The sequence below is a fragment of the Pezoporus wallicus genome, unplaced genomic scaffold (assembly GCF_028554395.1).
Source record: "Pezoporus wallicus isolate ANWC-B61680 ecotype Strahan unplaced genomic scaffold, APGP_CSIRO_Pwel_v1 contig_4684, whole genome shotgun sequence".
Lineage (NCBI taxonomy): Eukaryota > Metazoa > Chordata > Aves > Psittaciformes > Psittacidae > Pezoporus > Pezoporus wallicus.
The window spans coordinates 2544563-2570357 of record NW_026637499.1 but is presented as its reverse complement, the minus strand read 5'-3'; the positions used below and the strand labels follow the sequence as shown (position 1 = coordinate 2570357).

General features: G+C 47.0%; 1 protein-coding gene across 1 annotated transcript in view; it reads right to left on the bottom strand.

Moving 5' to 3' along the window:
* The window catches only part of COL27A1 (collagen type XXVII alpha 1 chain), a 151717-nt gene that overhangs the window by 84842 nt on the left and 41080 nt on the right, over nt 1-25795 (bottom strand). Inside the window, exons 8-13 of the mRNA XM_057405899.1 lie at nt 22001-22045; nt 21074-21127; nt 18972-19016; nt 16539-16592; nt 15306-15350; nt 2718-2771 (exon numbers count right to left, since the gene is read on the bottom strand). Coding sequence (XP_057261882.1) covers nt 2718-2771; nt 15306-15350; nt 16539-16592; nt 18972-19016; nt 21074-21127; nt 22001-22045 — 297 coding nt within the window. The remainder of the gene's footprint in view (nt 1-2717; nt 2772-15305; nt 15351-16538; nt 16593-18971; nt 19017-21073; nt 21128-22000; nt 22046-25795) is intronic.

Genomic DNA, 25795 nt, shown 5'->3' with positions numbered 1-25795 from the left:
AGCAATTGTTCCTCACGGGTGGGATTTCTGCATCCTTGGAGATGCTGTAATAAGGTTGGCATCAAGCTTTAAGTCAAGGCCTGGCATTACTATGCTTAGCAAGCAGAGGGAATACCCCCTGGAATGCTGAGCACAGGAGATGCACGGTGGCCTGGGTTTCCCAGTAAGGCTCCAAGGGTGGCTGGGATGCAGACAGGGTGGATGGGCAGCTCTTGGTCCAGGAGGGACTGCCTGGATTTCCGAGCTATGCCGTGTGGGTATTCTTCAAGAGAAAGGGGAAATGTGGAAACTCAGAGCCTCACATCTAGCACAAGAGGATTTCCTCTTGGAAAAGGAGGGGGTGGACTCCCCAGAGAGATGTGGGCAGGAATAGCTTTTAATTTGAGCCATTCCCCAGCCTGGGAAATGAAGGATTTGCAGGTGCTCCTTCCTGGCTATCAGTAATGACAGGCTGGGCCCTGACCTGCGAGGGAAATCAGGCTCTATTCTCCTTTCCTCAGTGCATGAACCGGGCACTGGGACAAGAGACAAGGAGATGAATCAACAGCCCTTTCCCATGTCTAATTCCTGTGATTAAGAGACTAATTGGAGTGGCTAAAGCGCTCCGGGAGCAGGGATGTGGAATGTGATGGCTCAACAGTTCTCAGCAAGTTGGTCGGAGGGAAAAACGCCCCTGTGGTTGGAAGAGCCTTTGCTCTGTCTGGAGGGGATGGAAAGAAGATCAGAGACAGTCGGCTTCAGCCACCCCCATGCGACAGCAGCACCGAGTGCTCAGTGGATCAAACAGAGCATGTGGCAGCCCAGGACCTATGGCAGCCTGCCCACAACTGAGCTGCATTACCCCACCTAGCAAAGCCGTGCTCCGCAAACAGACTTCCTGGCATTTCTCTGTGTCTGTGACTCCGCTTGTGACCCTGTGAACCTCCCTCTAAGGCAGCTGAAGCAGTCTGTTTCCATTCTACAATCTCCAAGGCACATTAATATTTAAAAGCCGTTGATAAGATGAAAGAAGGAGCAATCCTTCTGGGTGGATTAACAGGAGGGACTTTGCTTCTTCTCCGATGCTCTGGGAACTGGCATTCAGCTGACACTGAGCGCATCTTCTGAATGGGGCTTGGACAACTTGCAGATGTGAAAGAAGCCAAAACAAGTTATTTGGGGAAAAAAAAACAAACAACCCTCTTTCTGACCTCCAGGATTCTGCTCTTCCTGGCTGGAAATAGCAGTACAATCCAGAAAGACTTCTGCTTTGGGATCACTGATTCTACTCGGACCCATGGCTTAAGTCTACTGAAGGATAGGAAAAGTCCTGCACAAGTGTTCCTTGGGAATCTCATTCTTTCAATTCACTGCATTTGTGACTCTTGTGCTCAGTTCCCACAAAGGCTGGAGCGTGGCTGGGCTTGCCCTGGCAACCAGAGCTGCTCGTGAAGATAACTTTTACTTTGCATGCATGATGAATGGCAACTTGAAGACACACGCGGAGTGTTGTTACCCTCACAGAAATCACTCCATCAAACACCAAGAGCAGTGCTGAGATTGTGTGTGAACAACCAAGGCAGCAGGAATCTGAAAGATGAATCCGCTCTGCTCACATGCTAATTGAGGGAGAACCAAGAAAGCCATTCAGAAATTAACTTAGAATAATGAATACAGTGAGAACTTTTGCAATCCACAAGGGCCTGTTTTGTGAGGAGTGGAGAACAGCGCACATGCAACTGTTTGGTATTAAGTGCTAAAGCAGAGCAAAATCAACCTTATCAGCATCCTGCTGCTTAAATAGTCTCCGTGACCATCCTGACCCAATTCCCAGGAGACACATCCCATTCTTGGAAAGCCAGCAGGGGTCAGATAGAGACCAGAGAGAAGCCAAGAACTCAGGAGCCTGGAGACTTCTCCCACTGCAGCCCTGGGAGCAGGGCAGCAGAAGCCTGGGCTATGGTGTCTGTCTCTTGGTGCTCCCAGACACTGGAATGGGGAATCTGGTACTTCCTACAGCAGTATTAACATTCATCTTGGATAAGAAAAGCTGCTGAGTTTGGAGTACTTTAGAAGCTTAAATCTACAGGCTAGAGAGATGCAAACCAAGTGGTACCAGCTTGCTAACCTACATCACAAAACAGGATGCAATGAAAAGGAATGTGTCTCTTCACATATCTCAGACCTCTATACAACTGAGTACGTGGCCTGCTCCTCTGAGAGCTCACATGCACTCAAGTAGCCATCTGTGGGCACCTTATGATAATATGACCTTCTGCCTGTTGGCCCATGTCTCTCTACTATATTCATACAAAACCTCATGCAAAGCACACTAGTCAACAAGATGATTCCTGTGGCTCATAGGCTTTGCATCAGCCCCTGTGGTACAACACATTCCAACCACTGCCTGCTCATCAGAAGCAACACCCCTGCCTTTCCTCTCATGACTTTCCTCCTGGTGATCTCTTCAGGATGAGGAAGCATCTGTCAAGGCCAAGGCATGAGAAAGGCAATAGAGGGAGATGGAAATGAAATGGCAACGTGATGACCTGGCAGTTACAGGATGTTGAGTTGAACACGGCAATTCACAGCATGCTGGAGCAGGGCAGGGATGCACATTTGTTCTTCAGGAGGGTCAAAACCAAAATGCAAGCAGCTGACAGCAAGCTTACAGACTTCTATCAGTCTAACCAGTGTGATGCAGAACAGGGCAATAGAGAGAAAAGCCATCAACTTACTGGGTTCCCATCGATGCCTGGAGGTCCTCGCTCCCCGAAATCACCAGGAAAACCCTGAGGAAAGGAGGCAAACATGAGTGTTAGTTATTGATGCACCTTGGTGTAAAGACAGCTTAAACACTGCTGCCCCTGCGCTCAGTGCTGCTCTTTGGTAGCCAGCAGGTCACAAGGAAGCGTGGGCCTGCCTGGCCTTATCCAAACTGTTCTTGCTCCACATCCTGAGCACATCCACTCAGCAAGAAGCTCTACAGGGCCAAAAGCTCTGATTCACTGCTCCCTCCTGGGGCCAATGAAGGGTAACCGGGAATACCGTTTACAAGGCTCAGCCATGAGCTGCACATGAACTAATGGGAGCCTTGAGAGGAAGAGTCAGCAAGGAGACAAGAAGGCTTTTTCCTCGGCCAAGCTATGAAAAGCACCCACTGCTGAGGCTGCTGGACCTGACTTGCTCATTCCTTGTCTTGCAGGCTATGTCCAGCCTGTTGTAGATGTCATACGGTGGGCAAGGCTTTTGCAGTGCCGTATAGAAAGGCAACATGAGTGTGCATAGCAGAGAGAAGGGGTGGAAATCAGTGCTTCTGTTGGTTCCTCCTGTTGGTTCACTTCATTATGCCCAACAAGGAATACGCAGCCCTGAAGATTAGGTTGTGTATATACATATGAAGTAACTATCCCACATTTGGAAGTTAACGTGTTTAACAATACAGTGCTTTTTATCCTTTTTCAGGAAGAAATACCCTACTTAATCCTTCCTTAAAATTCAATACTTCCTTTAAAGTCACTCCCAAATCCTTCATGCTCTGGAAGAATATAAACCTCACTTCAATGACTATCCTCAAAAAACGGATTGTCAATCCGAGTTATTTCATCCTGTCTCCTAACATAATCATTCTGTTGGAGCCTATGCAGATGCTTAATGGAGCTGATCAAAGATGCCTAGTGAATTCACTCCAGTGCATTCACAACCTTTCAGCTTGCCAGAGGAACAAACAGTTCCAAGCTCATTACAGTCCACGCCCCAGAGCTGTGAAAGGCCATGTTTACTACACGAAAAAGTCACCACAAAAGACTTCATCATCATCTCGTTACATCCAATGCGAATCTGGAAGACTTCAAACAGTTATAGAGAAAGAGTTACAGGTACTGAGCCAGAACCAGGACATGGTGGTGTACACGTATTCTCCTGTGCCCTTGGACAGATCCCGTGCCCAGGACCCTAAGTCTCCCCAGTTCCCTATTACAAACCATACAGTAGCTTGCTCTCCCCTGTCCTGCTGTACTCTGTCTCCTTTAGGAAGAGCAAACCCTCTTGGTTACTACACTGACAGTTTCAAGGAGGAAGCAGTTGAGTTTAAGATGGACTGGGCTCAATTTTCCCCTGGGTTTGACCTTCATTCAGCAAAGGACTGGCAGGAAGCAGACTGCCAAGGGCTATCAAGGACCACTCAGACATCAGCAGCTTCAGGGCTACTCCAAACTGCAGCTGCAGTGGGAGCTGCTTTGGGGAGGCTGTGACACCGAGTAAGAGTGCTGCGATTCTCCACTTGCTTTTCTTGCATGGCCTTTAAGATGGAGTGAGATAAAACATGACACAGCATCCATCTCTTTCAACTCTGAGCCAAAAGGGGAGCTGTGTCTGCTAGAGGAGCTCCCCATGGACCCAGCACACACAGAGCCTAAGAACAGGCTCTCTCCTAGACTTGGTGAACTCAGCCAGGGCTAAAATCTTGCTTTATTTTCCACACTATTCTGACTGTAGCCACTGGGATGGAAAACTAAGGAGTGTATTTGCATATAACAGGCTTCCCAACCACAGCATCAACCTTAGTGCTTCAGCTCAGAGTGGGAACTTGCAAAGCAAAGCTCCAACCACCCCTGCTTCCTCTTCTGCTTATTGTGGAGCAGTCTTGGGGGATAAACAGCATTGCTTAGGTGAGGCTACAGCAGACACACCAACAAGCTGCAACTGCTAATGGGTATGTTACTTCTGACTCAGACTAGGACTTACAGTAACAAAGGATGGCACAACCATGTTCTGGGCCAGGTACGAGCTTAAGAGGCAGGGATGGAGCAGACAGGGAGAGGATGGTCCTCGCTGAGGCAGAAGGATGCTCTCGCTTCCTGCCTGCTCCCCTGGGTGCTACAAACACTGGTTAACCTTGGAAAAGTGAACCTGAGGGAAGCAAAATGAGACAGCAAACAGCAGCACACCTTCTGGTGCTGACAGCCATCAGTAACACTGAAACCTGAAACAATCACAGCAGACAGAACAGGAAAACTACACTGGGAAGCTCTGCAGTCAGATGTCGCCCAAGACCTCCCTTTACCTTTGAGGGTTTACAACACCTGGTCAACCCAACTGAGTAAAAAGATACCTGTTCAAATGGGAGACCTGTTTAAGATAAACAAAACCCCATTTCACCTCTGCTGTAGCAGTTCCCTACAGCATTCAGTACACACTCCTGAACAGACACAAGCTATCACTTAACTTGCTTGGATTCAATGCTCCTAGTTTATGGGCATCACTGCAAAAGAGAAAGCTGTCTGCCTTTTTCCAGCTGGGCACTACATCCCTCAAGCCTGTGCACATGCCAAGAAGCTGTGGTAAGCAACCACTGGAAACAGCCTCCTGCCATCTAGAGACAAAGACGTCAAATATAACAAGGAGAGGGGGGGCTGCAATTTTCTTTAATGAGAAAAAGGGGAAAAATAGCTCCACTACATGCTGAAGCAATAAGACCAGGACAGAAATGTGTAGGGAAAACTCATTGCTTGGGCAAGGAAAGGAAAAAGAAGCCTGTGTTGGAATATTTTGCTGTTTACAGTCAGACAGCTTGCCAAGGAAAATATGAGCGTTCACAGACTGATACTGTACTTACGCTGCTGCAGATTTCAATCACAGCCTTCAGCTGCATCTTTCCTTTCTCAGAGGGCAGAGCTGGGCACAGAGTGACCCATGGATGCCGTTGAGCAGCCTGGGGCTGCTGGGGTGTCTTCTGCCAAGCTGAGGTCTTGCCAATGTGAAAAGGTTTTACTACTTTGAGTAGTACCATTAAATCAGTATCGCTACAGCAGCATAATATCATCTAGAGAAATGCTTGGTCCAGACTAAAAGCATTTGCTAAATTTGGTTTAAATCACTTCCAAAGTGATTAAAAAATACTCTCCTCATGCCAGGATAAAAGTGTCCTGAGAAGGAACTATTGAGATTCTTAAGTTTCCCACTAATCTCCTTTTATGCCTCAATTTCTCATATTAACCTCACTGCTTAGGAGATTTGAGGCACTTGGAAATAGAGTTAATAAAAATACAGCTTTTACACAGGCTTTCCAACAGCAGATGTCCAAGTATTTAAAAAAGCAGATTATTCCTGTGCAGTGAAGGCACAGAGCTGAGCACCTGGGGTCACTTGGCCAATGCTACCCATTGAGCAAGAGATTCATCAATACAACCCATTTCCAGCGCACTGCGACTCTCCCTGCAGATGTAGGGTTTGTGCACATCCTTTAGATGGTGTGGAAAAGGAGTGGAAAAGGGGTGGAAAATCCAGAACAGGGATGACTGGCCTCGCTGTTCCAACAGCCAAGCCCAAGACAACACTCAGCAATAGTACTCAGCCACATAATTGCCAACACCTGATTGCCCATAACACACCATGTGCTCTGCTGGCACAAGCACCCCATCTCTGGGGTTGTGGGTGGTCCGTTGGTGCTTTGTGGCCCAATGCACCAAAAAAACCCAGAGGAGGAGACAAATGGAAAGAGCAGCTTTGATTCAAGTAACCCCAGGCATCCCAGCTCAAGATCTGAGCTTGGCAACACAACAGCCTTGCGCTGGCTAAATGAGACCAAGGCTGGTGGCTGTGGCATGAAGGAGGATATTCCAGCATCCATACAACCTCCAAAGACCCAAACCAGGTTGTGAAAGCTATCCCAACACAGCCCAGTGCACAGCAGGAAGCAATCAACCCTCTAAGCCCCTAACAAAACAGAAAGCATTTTCTTTCCATGGGGTAAGCAGTAGCAGTTTAAACCACAATAACAGTTCCAGTGACCACAGCGTCCTAATTTATTGGCCATCATAGGTCTGTAGAAGCTATTTTTTCAGTGCTTCTCCCCTCCTGTCCGAGCCTAAAGGACAGAGATGCTCCCCAGGAACAAAACCAGCACTATTCAACTGAAACAAGTGGACTTTGTTATCCCATTTGGTTCATTCCTGTAAGTGGCACTGCCTCTCCTCTCCTATGCACTGCTCCAGCAGTCTGAGAAACCCAAACTGAGGGAGAGCACATGGGGCAAGAAGCTCATTTTATGATGCTGGTGGACAGGCAGGTTGCAACTGGCAGCACCTTACAGAAGACTTGTGAAAGAGATTAAAGAGCCCAGCACATTCAGAGCCTCCCGACCTTCCCAAAGTGAGTGCAGAGGGGGTTTGGTACAGAAACCCCACTGGTTTTTGGGGTGCAGCTGTTTTTCCCTGGAAATGATGTATAAGAATTGGGATGGCAAAAAAAGCACCCTATTGAAAACCTACTGAGACGTGCATCCCATCTGTTCAGAAGGAGGGAGAAGACATGAAGAGAAGGACCAGGATAGGGAAGGGATGGCAAAGAGCAGCAGAAAAATGCTTGACTAACAAATCGTGTTAACCAAGAACCACTGGGGTGCTGCTCTGCAGTGGCTGAAGTCAGGTAATGACAAAGCTTTTGGCTCCATCGCACAGCTGGGAAATACAGAGAGGAGGTGGGGGGAACAGTCCAGCTGAATGGATTTCACATTGTCTGAAGGAGAAGTTCAATGAAAGAAGAAAGATGAAGTTTAAAGAGGAGTTAGAGACAAAGCACACAAGCAGATGCTCTGCACTAAGCAAGATTGAGGCGAAGCTGAGGAATCACTATTAGAGAGGGAGCTGAGATTGAGAGACGTGAACTGATTTATCCCAGGTAACACTCAGAAGTCCGAAGCTGGACCAGCAACTAAATCTCTATCTTTGAGATCCCATAGCACTGCCTTAACTCCTTTTCATACACACACTGCAAAGGGCATCCTTTCATGCTCCAAGACACACACACTGAGAACAACCAGACCTAGACAGGCACTGGAACTGGCTCTTCATGCACAAGGGGATTAAACAGAGTGGCCTGCCCCTTCTTGCTGTTGTCAGCCACAGGGCTGCTCCTTGTCTGAGAAGACACCATCACTTCTTGTCTCCTGTCCCTGGAAGCCACTATCCTCAGGGAAGCAGAACCCGGTGAAACACCATGTCCATCACTTCCCAAAGGCCTTTCCAGGTGTGCACACACGGGTGGGTGTATTGCAATGTATACAACATCTGATTCAGTTTAAAACACTTTCCCTGATGGAGTAAGGGAGGCAAGTCTGGCAGCGGCTGCTCCGAGGAATCCTGGCAGGTCTTCAGGCCAACAGAATCCTTCTCCAAAAATAGGATTTTATTTTCCTGTTGGCTGAAGGTGAAGCTGCTCAAACCAACCAGCCCTCCTGTCCTGTCTGCGAAAGGCTCTGCTTGCCAGTTGGCTCCAGCTAGGTGAATCACTGCCCAGCACTCTCCCCAGGGACGGAGATCGCAAGTCCAACAATTCAGACCAAAAGAAAGAGGTGGTGGTGGGGAAGCGGGGCCGAAGGTGGGAGAAGGCATTCACTGGAAAAGAAAGGAGAGTAAAATAAACAGGTATAGCTTATGTTGGCAGCTTTCACCTCTGAGAGCATTCTTGGTGCAGAGAGCAGACGTGAGCCCCTCTGCAGGTGGGCTGAAGGCAAAGCGGGCCGACTGAACCCAGCACTGGTTCCTAGAGCAGCAAGAGTCACCTCAAAGGGAGCTGGGAAGACCTAGCTCCTGCTCAATTCACACAGCTATACAGGAGCCTTTGCCATCTGCTCAGTGTAGACATGGGATGGTGACAGCTTCTACCTTTGTGAAGAAGAGAGATGCCTTCCTCAACTGATGGTCCCAATGTGGCTCTGCGCCTTTGTCACCCAAAAGGGAGGTTTGCTCTCTCTTCCTGAGAGACTTCACAGCTCTGGGTCACATCCCCTTTGGATAAAGATTTCACAGCATTTTAAAGCGTAGCTAACCCTCCAGGTGTGGGAGCACAGCCCTCCAGGGCATCCCATTCCACCAGAACATGAGCAAACGTCCCTTGAAGCCTCTTCAGCCAAGCATCCCTGAAGTTAACTGACAGCCCCTCCACACTCTTGCCCATTTGCTTTGTTCCTTTTATGCTTGTGAATGATTTCTTCCCCCATCTCTGGGGCTCTAACAGAGTGCAGATGACACAGGCCCCACTACCCTAATGCTGAAGAACACTGAATCTGCCAATGCTCCTAATAAATTACAGCCAGGATTTCCAAATCAAACATCCTCCTATTTAAGAAAGCTTTGGAGATGGAAATATTCTCAGACTTTAAAGTGATACTTGCATTATTTTTCCCATATAATTTCTAAAGAGAATCTTTTTTGGGCTCTGATCTGATTTATCAATGAATATTTCCCTGGAAGAAGAAAGATGTTCTTGTTCTTAGGAAACCTTGGTTCAATTCTCATGAGTTTTTGAATGAGAAATACAAGTCACCTAGGGACATTCTTGGAAATAAACCATCTGTGGGTTTGTTTCTTTTCTCTCAGTAGAAGCTACGAGCTTTGGCACTTTCAAACCCTTTTCCCTGAGTTTTTAGTACTTTTTGCCCATTCTTTAACAAAAATGAAATATGTGCTAATATTGTCCACCTTGCCAGGCTATGTGGTTGATGTCAGCATGAATAGACACATGAGCTGATACCGGAATGATAAGTAACCATGCAAGCACCTCACCGTGGAGATTTGGGAAACTCCAGACATGTGAAACACAACCGAGGCCAAAAAGAGATGGTGACATTTGCTCTGGGCTCGCGCCTGCATTTCAGAGTGATGAACCGGGCCCAGAGGGGAGGAGAGACTGGTGCCCAGTTCCAGTGTCCAACTTCAGTGGTAAGAAAGTCACTGATTGCTCAAACCAAATCTATTTAAAGAATCTAGGTTAATAAAGAATGATTCTAGCAAAGAATTAACTTAGGTGACTAACAGGAAAAACCCAATTCATGGGCTAAAGCTGTCTCGTAACAGAGTTTTGTTGATATTAATTTCCAAAACCTCTGCTTGATTTTTCATGCAAACAGAATGATTAAAATCCTATTTTATTAATGCTTTTAAATCAAGCAGTTCCTGAAGAAGGAACCAAACTTTCTGGTTCTCTGCTGGGGTATTGGCACAAGGCAGAGGAGCCACCCAAGCCCTGTCCATCAGCTCCTACAGTGCTCCTTCCTGCAGCTCATCTTGGGGATGTACCTGTAACAAATAGATCCTCAGCCTGTGCCTTTCCCCACTACCTTTACCTGGCCACATCTGGAAGTTTATCTCTATTTGCACAGAGCCTACAGGTGAACCTGACCTGTGACACCAGCTGGGAAGGAATGCTGTCTGTGTTGGGTAAGTCCAACACATCCAACTTGGTGGATGAGTCCACCAAGTGCTCAGGTGAATCAGGCCTGAGCTGTGAAGCTGTGTGGAAGAGAAACATTAGTTTTCTGAGGATATATATGGATAACATCATCTAAGATCAGTTAAAGAGAACCATTCCCATTTCTTTCAGACCTTAAGAAATGCCTTGTGGACCAACACACTGCGCTATCACCCAGCTAAGTGGAAAACCACAGTTTATCCCTACTTCCTCAGAATTTTTGCCATTTTAGCTACAATATTTCTTTAAAATGTTTCTCAATATTCAAAGAGAAGAACAGCTCCATTCTTTCTTCTTCTTCTTGGGAAAGTAACAGCATCTCAGTGACAAAAGAGACATGGTTGCATCCGCAGTAGCCCATGCGCACCATGGTACTCAGTAGGTGAGAGCTCTTAGTGTGTATGCCTATGTTCTGTTTCTTACTAGAAAAGTCATATGGGCTGCCCGTTTGCAGGCCAAGGGAGCCCATTCAAGTCAACTGGAGTTTGGAAACTATTAGTTAAAGAAGAGGTACTTCGAATGCTGTTACCAGTTTCCCAAATCTCAGCTTGTCTGGTGCAGGAGACTCCTGCTTGGTTCACTCCAAATGCAAGGAAGAACCTCAGCTGCCTCCAAAGCAGAGAAAAAGATTGGAGCAAGAAGAGAGGAGCTGTTTATGACCTTATTCCCTACAGAGAGGAGCAAAATCTATTTTCCCAGTAATTTGTGGCTATGCCAGCCTTTCCAGACACATGGCAAAACATGGCCCTATTGTTTGCATGGACAACAGATGAGAGTGTGTAACTTGGCAAAGCCCCATGCACTTACGTTCACCACTAAGTTATCTTAGCCATATACCAACAGGTTGAGGGAAGCTGTGAAACAAAACCTCCCTAACCCAAAGGCAGCCCTGTTTCTTGCTCTCTAGTGTCCTCTACAAGGCAATGCCTTTCCATGTGATGCCCATATTGGTGGGGAGCACAGGGGTATCACACGCGCATCCAACATCTGATAAAGATGAAGAGAAAGGACTTGCAGCAGGAGTTAACTTCCTAAGTCAACGTGGAAGAAGAGAGCAGACATGAAAAACAGCCTGGCAAGACAGCACCACTACGTTACAAGCTGAGAGCTGGCAAAGGGGACCCTGCTTGTGGTCTGCTCGTGGGAAGCTGATGCCAGATGCGGCAGCTTGCCACCGCGTTGATGCTCACAACTACTGAGGCTATGCTGCAGTGGCTGCCAGATCGCTGCTGGCTCTCACAGCCTCCACGCTGTGGCTGACAGGGAGAGGGAAGGGAGACTTCTGGACTTGGCAGCGCACTGATCCCTAATACTCAAAATCCACGTGCCACTTCATAACACCCCTTTCCTTGACACCTGAGCAGTATAATCCTTGCTATTTACATGCCAAGTTGCAGCTACTGAGCTCAACGGAGAGCTCATTGTGTTATCCTGTTTGTGCAAGCGGTCAAGAAGCTGCTTGTCTGAAGTTGCCACAGGGTAAACCAGGTCCCGCATCCTCTTCCTCCTGAGCAGCCCCGAAGCATTGCATCTCCCCACCTTGCCTTGCACACTCCAGCCATTCTCGCAGGCTGTGTCAGCTTTTCCGGCCACACATCTGAGCACAAACCCTGCCTCTGGGCCTGTTGTTAACACAGTAGTAATTGACTCTACCTGTCAAGCTGTATCCTCAGAGCAGCGCCTCAGCAACATGCTGGCACTTGCCAAAGGCTGTGCAAAGCCTGATGCCTGTCAGGATGTGTTATCCTCCCTTGCCTAAGGGTAACAGGAGGCAAAAACCCCCATCACACACCCAGCAGCTGGTGGGACATGGCTGCTTATCATCACAGACATAAGCAGCTTGGACTAGTGGAAGGTGTCCTTGCCAATGGCAGGGGGTTGGAACTGGATGAGCTTTAAAGTCCCAAACTGATGGACCTTTTGGTCCAGGGCTTTTCTTTCACAAGGTGTTTGCTCTGATGTGATGCTCCAAGGGTTCAGCTGAGCTCCAGGCATGGGACCAGTAACACCAGCAGGTTCTCAGGAAATTATAAGAAAACCTCAGCTGTGTTTGGCTAAATTGTGAGTAGAACTCAGACAAACCCAAGTGTGTCTTGGAACTAAACTTTGCTCCTTCCTTTCTATCTCTGTTAAAATCATACTACTCATAAAACACATTTCAAGCAAACATCAGGCGTGATAGCGCAGTATCAGTACTGATGCTCTATGTGAAAAAAGAGATACAAGCACACATCAGTAACAAAGATGAACAAAAAGAGAGCTCAAAGCTCTTTGGGTGTATTTCCTGAAGATTTGCCTCTAAGCCTCTTTCTGTAACAGGCCTTGAGAACTTCTGAAAGCATTACACTGTTTGAAGGTTAATACAATCTGCAGTGCAGTCATTTCTGATGGTAGCTACTCATCTCCTACAGCATAAGGAAACCCTATCACTTCCAGCTTTGCACTTCTTGACGGATCACTAGCTATAGCACCTCTTCCTGTGGGTCACATCTTTCAGTGACAGCCCACCTCCTTTCCAGAGGTCAACTAGGATTGGAACATTGGTTCTGCATACCAGTCTAGCATGTAACAACAGCTTCTCTCATTCCTTTTCCTCCAGCACCATGCAGACCACAACCCTGCTGCCCTCACAGCAACGGGGCCTTTCTTATTCTCCTTTTATTTATTAATTTTCCCCAGCTGCTCAACCAAACACCCTAAAAATCCACAAAACCACCATAAAAAGCCATTCTTTTCAGCCACCGCACGGGCAAGACTGAAGGCTTAAGTGACTGCCCGCTTCAGCTCCATGCCTCCAGCCTACGTCTAAACCAGGCAGCAGATCCAGGCGCATACAGACTCATGTTATTTCAGTCTCCCTAGTGCATTGTACTTTAATCACAGCTCTCCACGTAGCCCACCAGAGTTCAGCAGGGCCCACGTGTTAGAAATGCACTGCAGGGAGAGCAGAGCGGGAGGTGGAGTCAGCTGGTTCCACGACACATTCACTATGTCCCTCCTAGCTCTGCAAAACTTAACTTCCCTGGAAGGGTTTCAAGATCTGACTCATGTCCAGTTCTTCTATTTTAATCATTCCCTCTTACATCACTCTCGGAGGCCCACGGTGTCACATGCAAACTGCCCCAGCCCCTGCTCCTCCTCTGCCGAGCACTTCATCCTCCACCACCTCTCACCCCAAACAAAACTAGGTAGAGAAACGTATTTGATACCAGCTCCTTCCCTACTCTCCAGAGCATTCACCAGGTTTGGATGGCAGCTTTCAGGAGCCCTCCCTTGCAATGACAACACTGAAATAGAGCAGGAACAGTAGCCATGCCAACAAACCGCGTGGCGTGGGGATGAGAGAGACCAGAAACAAATCACAGCAGGCTCACTAACGCTGTGAACCAGCTGGGAGACAGCACAGGCCAGGAGATAAGTGCTGGGAAAGGAACCAGGGAATGGTTCCTACTCTCCATTCTCTCAGTGACTTCCTGAATAACTCTGGGTTGTCACTTAATCTTTTCCTTCACGCTCAGAGTACAAATCATCAGCATCAGCCCATTCAAGATTTCTTATTAATCCTGATATCATGAAACAGGGATGGAGCCAGAACTCTCTGAAGGAGCCGGGTAGAACAAAGGTGCTGATGCGCAGCCATTTAATCCCTTCTCTAGATCCCAGCCTAAATGCCTCCATGGTTGAGAGATTCCCTGCTGATCTCAGGGGAGCCCCTTGTTTGTAACAGTGACCTCCAAACAAAAACCTCTTGCCTGGAAGATTCCAAACACTAGCCAAACAACAGCTGGAATGCTTTGAGCCTCCAGCGTGCTCCGTGCAGAAACAAGGCAGAGAGCAGAAACCCTGCACCTAACGACAGTTGCTTTGTTTGTTTTACTCTGGTCAATGAGTCACCGTCCCATCGATGGGCTCTCTGCAATTATTCATCACAAAGGTTTCTGGTGCAACCAGGGGCTTTACAGAGCTCTCGGTTGTGGTACAGATTTCCACCAGCCACCCCAAGAGAATCTGCTCAACCTCCCCTCCATCCCAAGGAAAGAGGAAGAGCCGGCAGTGATGAACGTGGCACTGTTGGGATGCTTGCATGGCTCTGACTGTGAGAACACCAGTGAGTGTGGGACTGTGCAAAGCCGGTGTTCGCATTCGAGGGTGACAAGGAAAAGCACTGAGTTCTTCCCTGTGTGGGTGAGTGGACATCTCACAATGAGCCCGTGAGTGCAGTGGTGTCAGGGGATCAAGGGAAACTCAGGCTAACATGAAGGACAAGGTGCAAAGGCAGTGAGACACGGAGCAAAAACCATTCTGCTAAAGGCACACACAGAATTGCTTGTAAGAAGGCTGCTGTGGGAAATGCTTTCCTTTCTGTCTTTGCCCTCTTGCCTCTACTCATTTCAGTACTTTTCCCACCTGCTTTCAATTTGCTTTTTGCTACAGTCAGCACAAACTCCCTTCTTCTTCTATGCAGCTTTCAGTTTCCCCTTGTATTCAGTGCTACTTGCAAGCGCCTCTTCCTCCTGGACAAGCTCTCAAAGCTACCTGGTCTCCTTGCTCTGCAAACGTCATCTGATCTGTAGCTGCATTACCTCTGTACCACCACCACGGGCAAAAAGGTTTCTATGTGAAAGTGCACTGGAATTATACAAACCAGGATGGTACAAGGGTTGGCGAGAGTCACAGCAAAGAGGCAGCAAACATGATGGGAGTGATGGAGCATAGAGCAGGCACAGGCACCTGAGATGCTGCAGTCACAGTGGGGGATTAAAAGTGAATTCATGGAAGAGGATGGTCAGAGGGAAGACGGAGGGGAAAACGTTACAGAAAAGAATCTGAGAAGTGCAAGATCTAAAGCAGCACAGAGACAGTGCAAAAAAAAGGGCAGAGCATAGAAGAAAGGAAGAGAACACCATTTGTATCTTCAGGTTTCTCCCTGCTAGAGAAAACAGATATGGAAAGGTTTGTTTGATCTCCCCATTCAGTTCCCATCAGAAGACATGAAGGGCCCCAGCCCAAAGCCAGATGCTTTGTTTCCAGTTTCATTCAACAAGGTCTGCATATTAGACGAGGAAAAACTTTACCGGCCTACCCATCTTGCCCCTCTTCCCAGGAACTCCAGGGATCCCCTGCAAGGAAAACACACAGAGAAAGAAGAAAAATAACAGGTCTGGTTGAGAAAGCAAACAGGCAACCACCAATACAAACCAAAGCTAGAAGAGGAAGGGGAATGCAAACCAGGCTAATGACTGCGGCATTGTTGAGGAATCAGCTTCGAGAGCAGAAGACAATTAACCTTCACCCATTAGTTACACCCCCCCCTGAGGACACATGCAGGCAGCATCCACACCCAGGGCAAGAGGCTGGAGCTGTGCTTAGCAGGAGCAGTCATTAAGCTACTGGTCTGGAAGTGACTGAAGGCCACCGCGAAGGCACTCGCCAGAGAACTTGTGTTTATGTTTCTTATTTAGTTATACAAGCATTAAATCAGCGACTCTAGAGCGCAGGGTAGTCCCCTCCCAGGCAGGCACACACACACACACACGCTCACTCCCACATGCTCCCGGGACATCGCTTGTTTCTGGAGCTTCCATTGGAGGGAGAAAGAGCTGGAATAAAACAGTCTTCATCGTGCAGTGGCCCTTCTTAGGAGCTCTTGCAGGGAAGAGCGGGTCTTGGATGGGCAGGGATCAGACAAGTGGGGAGATGTGGGAGCAAAAAAGCAAGGGAGGTCCTGCAAAGCTCTGGATACGTGGGTTTGGAGGAGGCGTGATGAAAAGGATGGAGGGAAGGGAGGACACATGGGAACTGCAGCCATAACTGCCTGTCCACAGGCCCCAGTCTTGACTGCTCAACTTGATGCAACTGGAAGGAAAGGCATTGTCAGAAAACCCCTTCCAAGAGCCAGGTTCTTTCCAGACATCTCTGGTTGGACAGCCAAAATGCTGGGGTGCTGTGGCTGGGACGTTACTGCTGTGGGAGCAGGGAATTTCCACATATATCCTTATCCCCGCCCCATCCCACTAAGATGAACTAGTAAGGGAGAAGAGGAAGGCAGGGGATTAAGCGAAGGAAAACCTCTCCTCTGTACTCAACAGCGATGTGCATTGACCCTGTTTGAAGCCTATTTTTTCACTGACATGAATGTCAGTATTATATAGAGACATGGGTCTCCATGCAAGGGTAGAAACAGGCTAAAAAGGCATGGGAAAACACTAGGGATGCTTGCCTTTTCCCTCCAGAACAAGGGATAAAGAAGGTTACAACAGGATCTGAAAAACTGTATTCAAACAAGGTTTTCTCCACAAAATACTCACTCGTTCTCCATCAGCCCCTGGTAGCCCAAATAATCCTGGGAGACCAATGTATCCCTAAAGGAAAGAGGAAACAAGTAGTCAAATACATTTCTCCCTTAGCAGCCAGTCAGTCTTCCCTGAACAGCAGAGCATCCTCCAGCGTTGGTCAATGGCAGCCGTGATGAAATAAACCTTGAGGCAAGTGTATATGCCCATGGACTGCATGGTGCTGGCTTCCACGATGTAGTCCAAGGGCACATACCCTCACACCAGGGATCATGAGGACTCCAGGCAGGGAGAGGCCAGCAAGAAGAAACCTTACCTGGGCTGGCACTAAGTGAACCTGGGGGAAACGGAGCTTGGTTCAAGGTTAGCAAGAGTGAAAGCAGAAATAATCCACATGCCTACACCTCCTTTCATGGCTCTTTCCCTGCCTTGGGCACTCATTCCCAGCTGTGTTGGGGAAGCATCATGTTGTACCAAGCCCTTTCTGCTTGTCCTCTACCACATGGTGGTCAAACACTGCAGCTCTTTTGTACGCAAACACCACCACTTTCTGGCAGTCAAAGCTGCTGACCGCATCCTTGCTGAGAGAGGAGTGAATCAGTAATAGCTCTGCCTAAAGCCTTTCCATGCAAGCCATTGCACCAGCAAGGCCTTGGGCAAACGCTCTTGTCAACCCAAGCACCAAAGCTGGGTCTAGGCAGAGAGAGGCTGAAAGTGCCACTTCAGGCTCTTTGGACTGATGTACAAGGCTCACCCTGTAGATAGAGACCCTCTGACACCCAACTGCAAAGAAGCCTCCTTTGCACCAATGTGTTTCACACAAAACCTGCTCCTTTCAAACTCCTCATTTTCAAGTACGCGGCCTTGGGATCCTGCTCAGACAAGACACGCTGCATCAAATGCCACATTTCCCTTCCCTTCAACAACTGAAGCCTTGTGTTTAATCCTCTCTGCTCAGCAGTTAGCACAAAGTTACCTTGTGTGCTGGTCCTTTGCAAAGGACTAATTTCTGCCAAACATGCAGAATCAAAAGGAAGTGAATTTCAGCAGGGAGCCCCCCTCAGTGGCACCTCTCTGTTATGGGAGCCAAGTGTTAACACTGATTTTCTCTCATCTTTCTTCCTCCATCATCACTACTTCTCTTCCTGTCAACCCCACCAAACTTCTTCACCACTCCCTTTAGCTCATGCTTCCTTTAGGGATAATACCTAGCTGGGAAACGTGGCTACATTAAAATGGTGCTGTCTGCCTTTGCCTCCTGAATCCCAAGTCAAATCATGTAACTCCTGCACTACTTCCTGCAGGAGATAAAGAAGAGAGGTAGTGGATGGAGGAGAGCCCACAGTTGGCTCCCTGAATGCACAAAATGCTGATATCCCATTTAGTACCCAGTTGTGATTGACTGCAACAGAACTGAGAAATGGCTTTCCTGAGTAGCTATGAATATTTCAGTGCTTGGCACTCAGGGGTGCAAAGTGGAAAACAGTTTTCAAGGCTCACATTCTGCACATCCACCATATGACAATTACATGAGGTGCTGGTTGGGCCAGTGACATAGAACTTCATCACTTGCAGAAGTGAGGTGGGCAAGTTGTGCTATCATAGGATAGTTAGGGTTGGAAAGGACCTTAAGGTCATCTAGTTCCAACTCTGAGATCTTCCTCTCTCCTGCAGGACACTGAACATGCTACCTCCCTTCCCAGCTCAGGAATAGCCACAGGGTCAGCATTTGTTTATTCCTTGCAGTTTTCCTAGTGATGAAAGCCAGCTGCTTGAATTTACTGCATACAGAGAAAGCATCGCGTTAGAGAAACGGGGGATTTTATTGGGTCTGAATCTCATTGTGAATTGATAATTGCAGGAAAAGAACAGAATGTGATTAATGAGAACCTTCAGTGGTAAAAAATACATAAAAATAGTCCTCTGTAGTGAGAATGAACCTCCAGCAATTCAATTTGATGAGCAAAACCGGGCAGAACAGAGATACTGTTTGTATTTGCACATGGCTTCAAGATGCTGGCTTGCTATTTGGCATAATGGTATAAATCACTCCCAAACCCAGGACTATACCCAAAAGAGCCCATATTCAGCGTGGTCAAAGACCGCTGAACCACACTTATTGAAACTAAAGAGGCCTTTGGGAGATGGGGCTGGCAGAAAGGCCAGACTTTGGTCTTCGGTAGGAATTTGTTTGCCATTCTTTGCTCTCCTGCAACGTGAGCTCTGACTTGGTATCATCGGCACTGTTATTGAACTTTGATCATGGTGCATTCCATGTTTAATATAAAAAGTGGAGCAGTGGTTCAGTAAACAAGCCATGCATGGTTGAAACCCTCAGAATCCAACAAATAAAAACAAATACTTTCAGGATTGCAAAATTAAGCATAAGGTTTCTTGAGAAGCTTTTGGTAAAAACAAGTAGGGAAAAGACAATGAAAGGCTGCTTACCCGACTGCCTTTTGGGCCAGCTTCCCCTATGGGGCCAGGTAAACCCTAGAACAGAAGGGAAAAAAACAAAGACAAATGTGGACAAGCTTTAACCTAACCCATCGAGCAGTGCCAAATCCCCAGCACTATCCCTGCGTGGTTCTGCTTTCAGTGCCCAGTTCAAGGCATAGCAACAAAGGAGAAAATAAGGACAAAACATACAAATAACAGATCTCCCATTGTTGAGGAGCTAGGACTCTGCAGAACCTGAGACTGCTGCACATAGTGAGCCTTCCCCGGGGCTGGAGTAGAGATTTCTGATCAAAAAGGCTAATGCAGCAGGGTGCACAGAGCTTGTGTTACACTTGAGATGCGATGGACAGTGATGCTCTGTACCCAACAGCCCTCGATTCATTTTCCTGCCTAACTGAACACATGCACAGCAATCACAAATGTATTTCAATACCTGTTTAGGGAACACAGGCAGACCCTGGGGCAGTGAGAAAGCCTCTCTAATTCCTACAGCCCAGAAAACCACTTAGCAGTGTGGGTACCACAGTCTCTCTAACCTTTTGCAGCATCGACAGCTATGGAAAGAGTAGAAAACACATTCCTTATTCTACTTCTATTCCTATTGCTGCTCAGTCAAAGTGCTGTGGAAATAAACCCAGTAAAAATGCATAATGGATTTTCATGTTTATTGTCTTCTAGCAAGCTTCCAGGTCAATTTTTTCTCTAGTTCCAAATGTTGTTGGGCTTTTTTGGAAGGGAAAAGAGAAAAAGAAGAGGCAAAGTCCCTAGTTTCTTTAGCTGGCAGCACTGCACACACAGCCTGGGATGTGAAAGTCAGGTTGTGCTCTCTCCTAGCTCTTGTATGGTTGCCAAAGATTTCAGCCATGGGGGTGAGGTTCACAGTCCTGCCTCTGATGTGCAAATCACAGCAGAGCCAAGCTCCCTTTCCCATACTGCTGCAGAGCCAGCAGAGACAGGAGTAACAAGCAGTAAAATCTCAGCAAAGTAAACAGCTCCAATGCTGGGTACACATTTCAGATAAGCTCAAAAAGCTGCCTTAAGAAAAAGCCTCTTTCCTGACCCAAAGCCCGTTTTAAGAAAGCACTTTTGTTCTTTGTATGTCAATGGCAAAGATTTCACCCTGCTTATCAGATGGGCAGAAGGCTGCTGTGAATTGCACTCATTAACCTTGTGTGTCCAAAATAGCTTGGACCTCTTCTTATTGGTCATCTAACACACCTTCACACCTAGGAGCTTCTTTGGCATTCAAATCTCTAAGAGCCTTTCAGAGTATGAATGGAGCATTTAGTCAGGTGCATAAAGCTCTTTATCCAGTTCTACCATCTGCACTCTCCAGCATGCTAAGCAAGGTATCCGTTTAATTTTCAATTTAAAATGGATCATTCATTATTGATGGTCCAAGGCAGGGGATGTAGATACGTTCTGTGCATCTACATCATTTTTAGTCCAATTACCTGCACACATACGAACTCATGACAAGCCTGATAGACTCATAACAGACTGCCTAGAGTCTCTGACACCTGCCTGCCTCTTGGCAGAGACTTAATGCATCTAAATCCAACATTAATGTGTCCATTAGCAGGACAAACTCTTTTCACTGTAGAGTGCTACAGGGCCAGGTCTTCTGCCCTCCAACACATTTCATTTAGGGTCTTACAATTGTTTCATCTCAGTTTTCTTCCTGCTACTCAGCATCTTACATCAGTAAGAAACGAAGTGTCCAATCTTGATCCATTTTCCTTTGAAAACAAAGGTTTGGTGTTCTTTCATCATCTTTTTTTGGCAGCTGGAAATACAATCTTTGTATGCATTTATGGTCCACAAGTAGTTTTATATACATGGACATATATGATTCTGCTAGTGAATTTTAACAGTGAGAATTCATCTGAATAATTTCTTACAGCAATATGCCTTTTTCTGTCCCAGGTTCCTAACTTGTCCAATATTAGATGCAAAACGTGCCTAATACTCAGGCATAGTCCAGAGGTCTGCACTGTCTTTAGTGGGACACGTATTCAGCAGGACACACATTTAGCTACCTGCACACCCAAATCCCTAGTCTGTGCACAGCACGATGAGATTTACTGCACCTGCCTGCCAGGATAACCTTTGGCTCCTGGACTTCCATCTGCTCCTCGTTCGCCCTTTGGGAAGAGAAAAGAAAAGGCACATCAGGTAAGGTGGGTGTCACACTTGAGGAACCTTTTTAGCTGCTTTATTCTGCGAGCTAAGGGGCTGGAATGGATCAACCTGATGCAAACTTATAGAGAGGAAGCAAATATTCAGGGTAAACAGTGGGATAAATGAATGAGGAGGGAGAAACACATGGAAGCCAAGTCAGTAGGATCCATGCATTAAGCAAGTGTTGCTATTCCTCCATCTGCAGTGAAAGCAGCAGATAGTTTGAAACAAGGAGGCTAAGAGAAGGTGCAAGGCTGCATCTATATCTGGCATATGGAACCATTTTACTGGGGTGGAAGCACTGCCAAAATTCTTCTAAACTAAATGGATTCATGTATAATATCCTTTAACATCACTGCTAACAGGGCCTGCTATTCATTGCCTTTTTTTTCCTTCCTGAACTGCAAACATCAGGCTTAACCAAATAAAGAGAGAGGGGAGAGAAAAGGGGAGAATGGGAATGGGCTTTGGGAGGGGAATTACATATTAGTACTTAATACGATGTGGTTAGTAAACTCCAGGTGAAGTTAATGTAAAAGGAAACATAAAGGGGGTAGTAGGGAGCTGGTGTTTCTTGCACCACCACTTAGTATTGGTCTAGCAATGAAAATGAGAAATCAAATGGAAACTCCAAGGTAGTCTCCTCCCAACCTGCCGGTGCTTGGTCAGTGCATGTGTACAGCTGGAGTTCACTGCACATCCCTGTGTGTACTACGTTACCCTGGGAAGGAGCTGGCTGGCCACACTGAGCAGGCTGTACAGCATCCAAACTAGCAGCAGTCAGCAAATCCATCCCCCTCTCTAAAGGTTCAGTGTTGGAAAGGAGGAAGACTCACCTGGTCTCCAGGGTGACCTGGCGGTCCAGGGTAGCCTTTATATCCCTGTTGAAATAGGAGAGAAGAGATGAAGAAGAAGGAAAACAACAACAACAATAATAATAATAATAATCTGGTTTTGGTTTGAATTTCTGCAGGTTTTGGTTTGAGATTTCTTTTGCAGTTCTAAGAAGCAGCAAAGTTTTTGGTATGGGGTAACACTGCACCATCACACACGCTTTCACCTGCTTTATGCTGCCAGTGCAACACAGCGTGCTGGCAGCAGCAACCTGCACCCACTGGGGTCTTGCCTGGTGGTTACTCAAGGACTTGCTCCATGAACAGACTTTAAGCAGTATCTACACTCAAATCAGTCTATTTGTAACCTACACCTTTAGCAAAGCCCTTAGGAAACTATACGCTGAAACACTGGCTTAGGGCAAGTTGGGGGACTACACGATATGAGTCACTCCTCTTTCTGAGCGCTCAGTTTTGCTTTAGGACTTCAAATGCCATAGAAAACACCAAAATAACCTTTTACTATTAAGGGAAACTTGATTGATTTAGCTTGGATTTGTCGAGCTTCCAGCTTTTCTAATTTAATTACTACAAGGTACAACACAATCCCCAGTCCTTCTTTCTGAAGCTACCTAAAATGGTGAGCATCTGTCTCTTAACCTGCTCTCTCTGCTGGGTTAATGAGAAGGAGTTTCTTAGTCCAGCTTGCTAGCTGGCAAGCACTGCAGGCTTCAAATCATTCTCACAGGTCGTCCATAAACCTGCTTCAGGACAAAGGCAGCCTGTTTGGCTGCAGACTGATCGCTGTGTATTCGAAGAGTTTGCTTTCTCCAGGCTTTACCTAGGGCTTTTTTCAAACACAGTAAATCCTGCAAGCGACAGGCACTTCAGGTACATTTTTTGCTCCCTTCTCCTTTGTTATCTTGCTTCAGCTATTCAAAGCAAACTCATTTCCACCAAGTGGAGTCGGAGCAGATGAGAAGATGAAATCCAGTTACAGTTTAGCTGGGTGACCAGCAGGATTTATAACAAAAAAAGGCAGAAAACTTAACTTGAAACAAATGGTGAGAGATAATAAACAAGAAACAATCCCTGCAGAAATAACGGGGTGCTTTCGGGGTGGGTTACAAACTGCTTGTTGTAAGTCAGCCTCTGCTACTCACTGTCCCCAGCCAGGGCTCACAGCCACATTGCCTGTCTGTGAGACCCTCAGGGGAGCATCCCCCCGCTCTGGAAGTCATAACCAACCCCTGGTTTGGCCGAGGGCTTGGCCTTTTCCTTCACTCACAGATGAACCCAAGCCTGTTTCTGCTCCCAGGTCCACACCTCTTCTTAATGGCTTTTTTATCCTTCCCATGAGCTAGTGTAGACCCGCAGCCTAAGCCTCCGCTGGCAGAGGGATGCGATGCTCTCAGCCATCCCCACTGCTACCCGCTCCCCTTTGCATTCCTCCTTGCTCATAATTCAGACATTCTGGAGTGGAAAAATGTTGGTTCTCTTTCCACCAGTTCTCTCCTGCTTGACCTTGCTGATGTATCATGGTCTGCTCTTTTGACTGAGCTGCACCTCCTAAGGAGGTGGTAGCTGACCTGAAAGACCATTTGGCTACTGGCTGGCCCTTATGTGAACCACCTTGAGGGCCCTTTCCCTGTATTTCAACCACTGGAAGTGCTTCAGCAGCTCTTGGAGCAGGACCAGCCGATGGGACTCCCTGCCCCTCCCCAGGAATCTGCTCCATGAGATCCTCTGTCTCCCTGGCTCCTTGACAGGGGCTCAGCATCAGACAGGAGGGAGGATGCTACACCCTGGTTGGGTGTCTGGCCTGAAGGTGAAGGCATGTTGTGAAGGTCCAGACCCACCCAGTATCAGTATTAGCCATCTCTGGAGCATGGACCAGCAGGGTGTTGTATATACAGAGAGCATCTGTTCTGGCCCCATGCTCACCTCCTCCAGAGAGAGCTGCCAACAGAAACAGCCCTGGGTTCAGCATCTCCAGACGTGCCCTGGGATTTACACAGAGCCCATGGGGTTTCCTCTGTCCAGCTCCTCCAGCCCCAGTCTGGAGCATGAGCTGCCTTTGTCTCCAGAGAGCTGGAGCACCTATTTCCACAGATACAAACACTTAGAGATGTCTGCTCCCTCCACTGGTAAGAAATAGGTGCCTAGCTTGGCTGCTCTGAATCCTGTTCTGGTTGGGATCCTGCAGGATAGGGATGCTAACAGTATGTCCTGAGCTAGTCTGGACCAAGCACTGCCCTGCTATCTTTATAACAGTAAGTAAACAGCACCTAAGTTAAATATGGAGACACTCTACTACTAAATCCTATTGCATCCTATATACATACACATATATATATACACACACACTATATATATATATAATGAGTTCTGGGAAGCTTTGAATGTGTATTTCTTCATAGTATCCTGCCATTATTTCTGTCTCAGGTTAATTATAGCAAGGAGAAAACTAAAAAGGTTGTGAATGCTAAAGCTGACTGCAATGTGGAAGTATTTACCTGCTAAAGTCCTCTTCAAATAGCACTAAAATGACAGGGCAGAGGGTACGAAAACAACTGCATTTTCCCTTTTATCCAAACACTTCCTGATGATTACAGGGTGCTCAACACAAAGGGCTGTGATTCAGAAAGGAAATTGCACTCCAGTGAAGGATTTACTCATCTGTGGTGATATTTATAATCTACTGTCTGCTAGCTAAAAAGGATTATCCTGCACTTCGATAGGAAATGTGAAGAGTAAAGAGGCCAGCAAATGAGATCTGCCCGACAGGATGTGTTTTGGAGCACTGACCGATTCCCAGTTCTCTTTACTCTCTGGGTGACTTAAACAACGCTTTTTCTCCCTCACTGCTGCTGTCTCCTGTGATTCTCTGCTTTGCTACAACCATTTTTCTCCTCTAGAGCATTTGAGGCTGGGAGCAATGACAGTGCTCTGCTGAGATTTATCTGCAAGGCATAGTAGTCTGCAGCCCCCAACCAAAAATCAAAGCCCACAGACACCAAAGAGGACAGCCAAGCCCCAAAAGCAAAAGCAACTCATCGTGTGGAGAGGATGAGAGTTACATCTGCTGATTGAATGCAGTTCCATATACTCCTAAGATGGGTGCAAGGCAAAATGAGTGCTTCGAGGTCAGACTCTCCGATCCTACACATAGCAAAGGTCCGCATTCACCCTGTGAGCTGCACTACCCAAAACCATATGCTACTTGGTTGTGGTTCCAGCTCCTGCTGCTGAGCCAGTTGTTTCATTTAATGGGAAAAGTATTTTATTCCCCCTTGTGAAGTATTTTGCCTGTTTCAAGGCTCCTACATGGCGTTCTCAGATCAAAGCCCTTCGAGCTCTTTTCAATGGGGTGAGCAGGAGGGATGTCCATTTCCAAGGCATTGCTGTTTTCTGGTAGCCAAGATGCGTTGCCCACCATCAGTCAAACACCCCAGCATACTTTCACTGGGACAATGCCAGCAGGGAATCCAGAGTAAAAAAAAAAAAAAAAAGAAAGGGATATTTTTCCAAACATTTTTCCAACAGCTGTAAAGTTTTTCTTAATGCAGGATGCTAATAAAAGCCAGGTTACACCAAAGCCACTGCCAGAGCAGTGCTACTGAGAGGTGGGGTTTTCTTTAAGCTGCACCAAAGGAAAAGATTCAGCATCCAACTTGCTCTTTACTTGAGGAAACAGAAGCATACCCTTTCCTTTGCCCTATCCTGGGGAGCTGAGATCAGATATAAAGGCCATGTGCTGGACTCAGGGAATGTTGGTTCAATCTCCTGTTCCTTCTC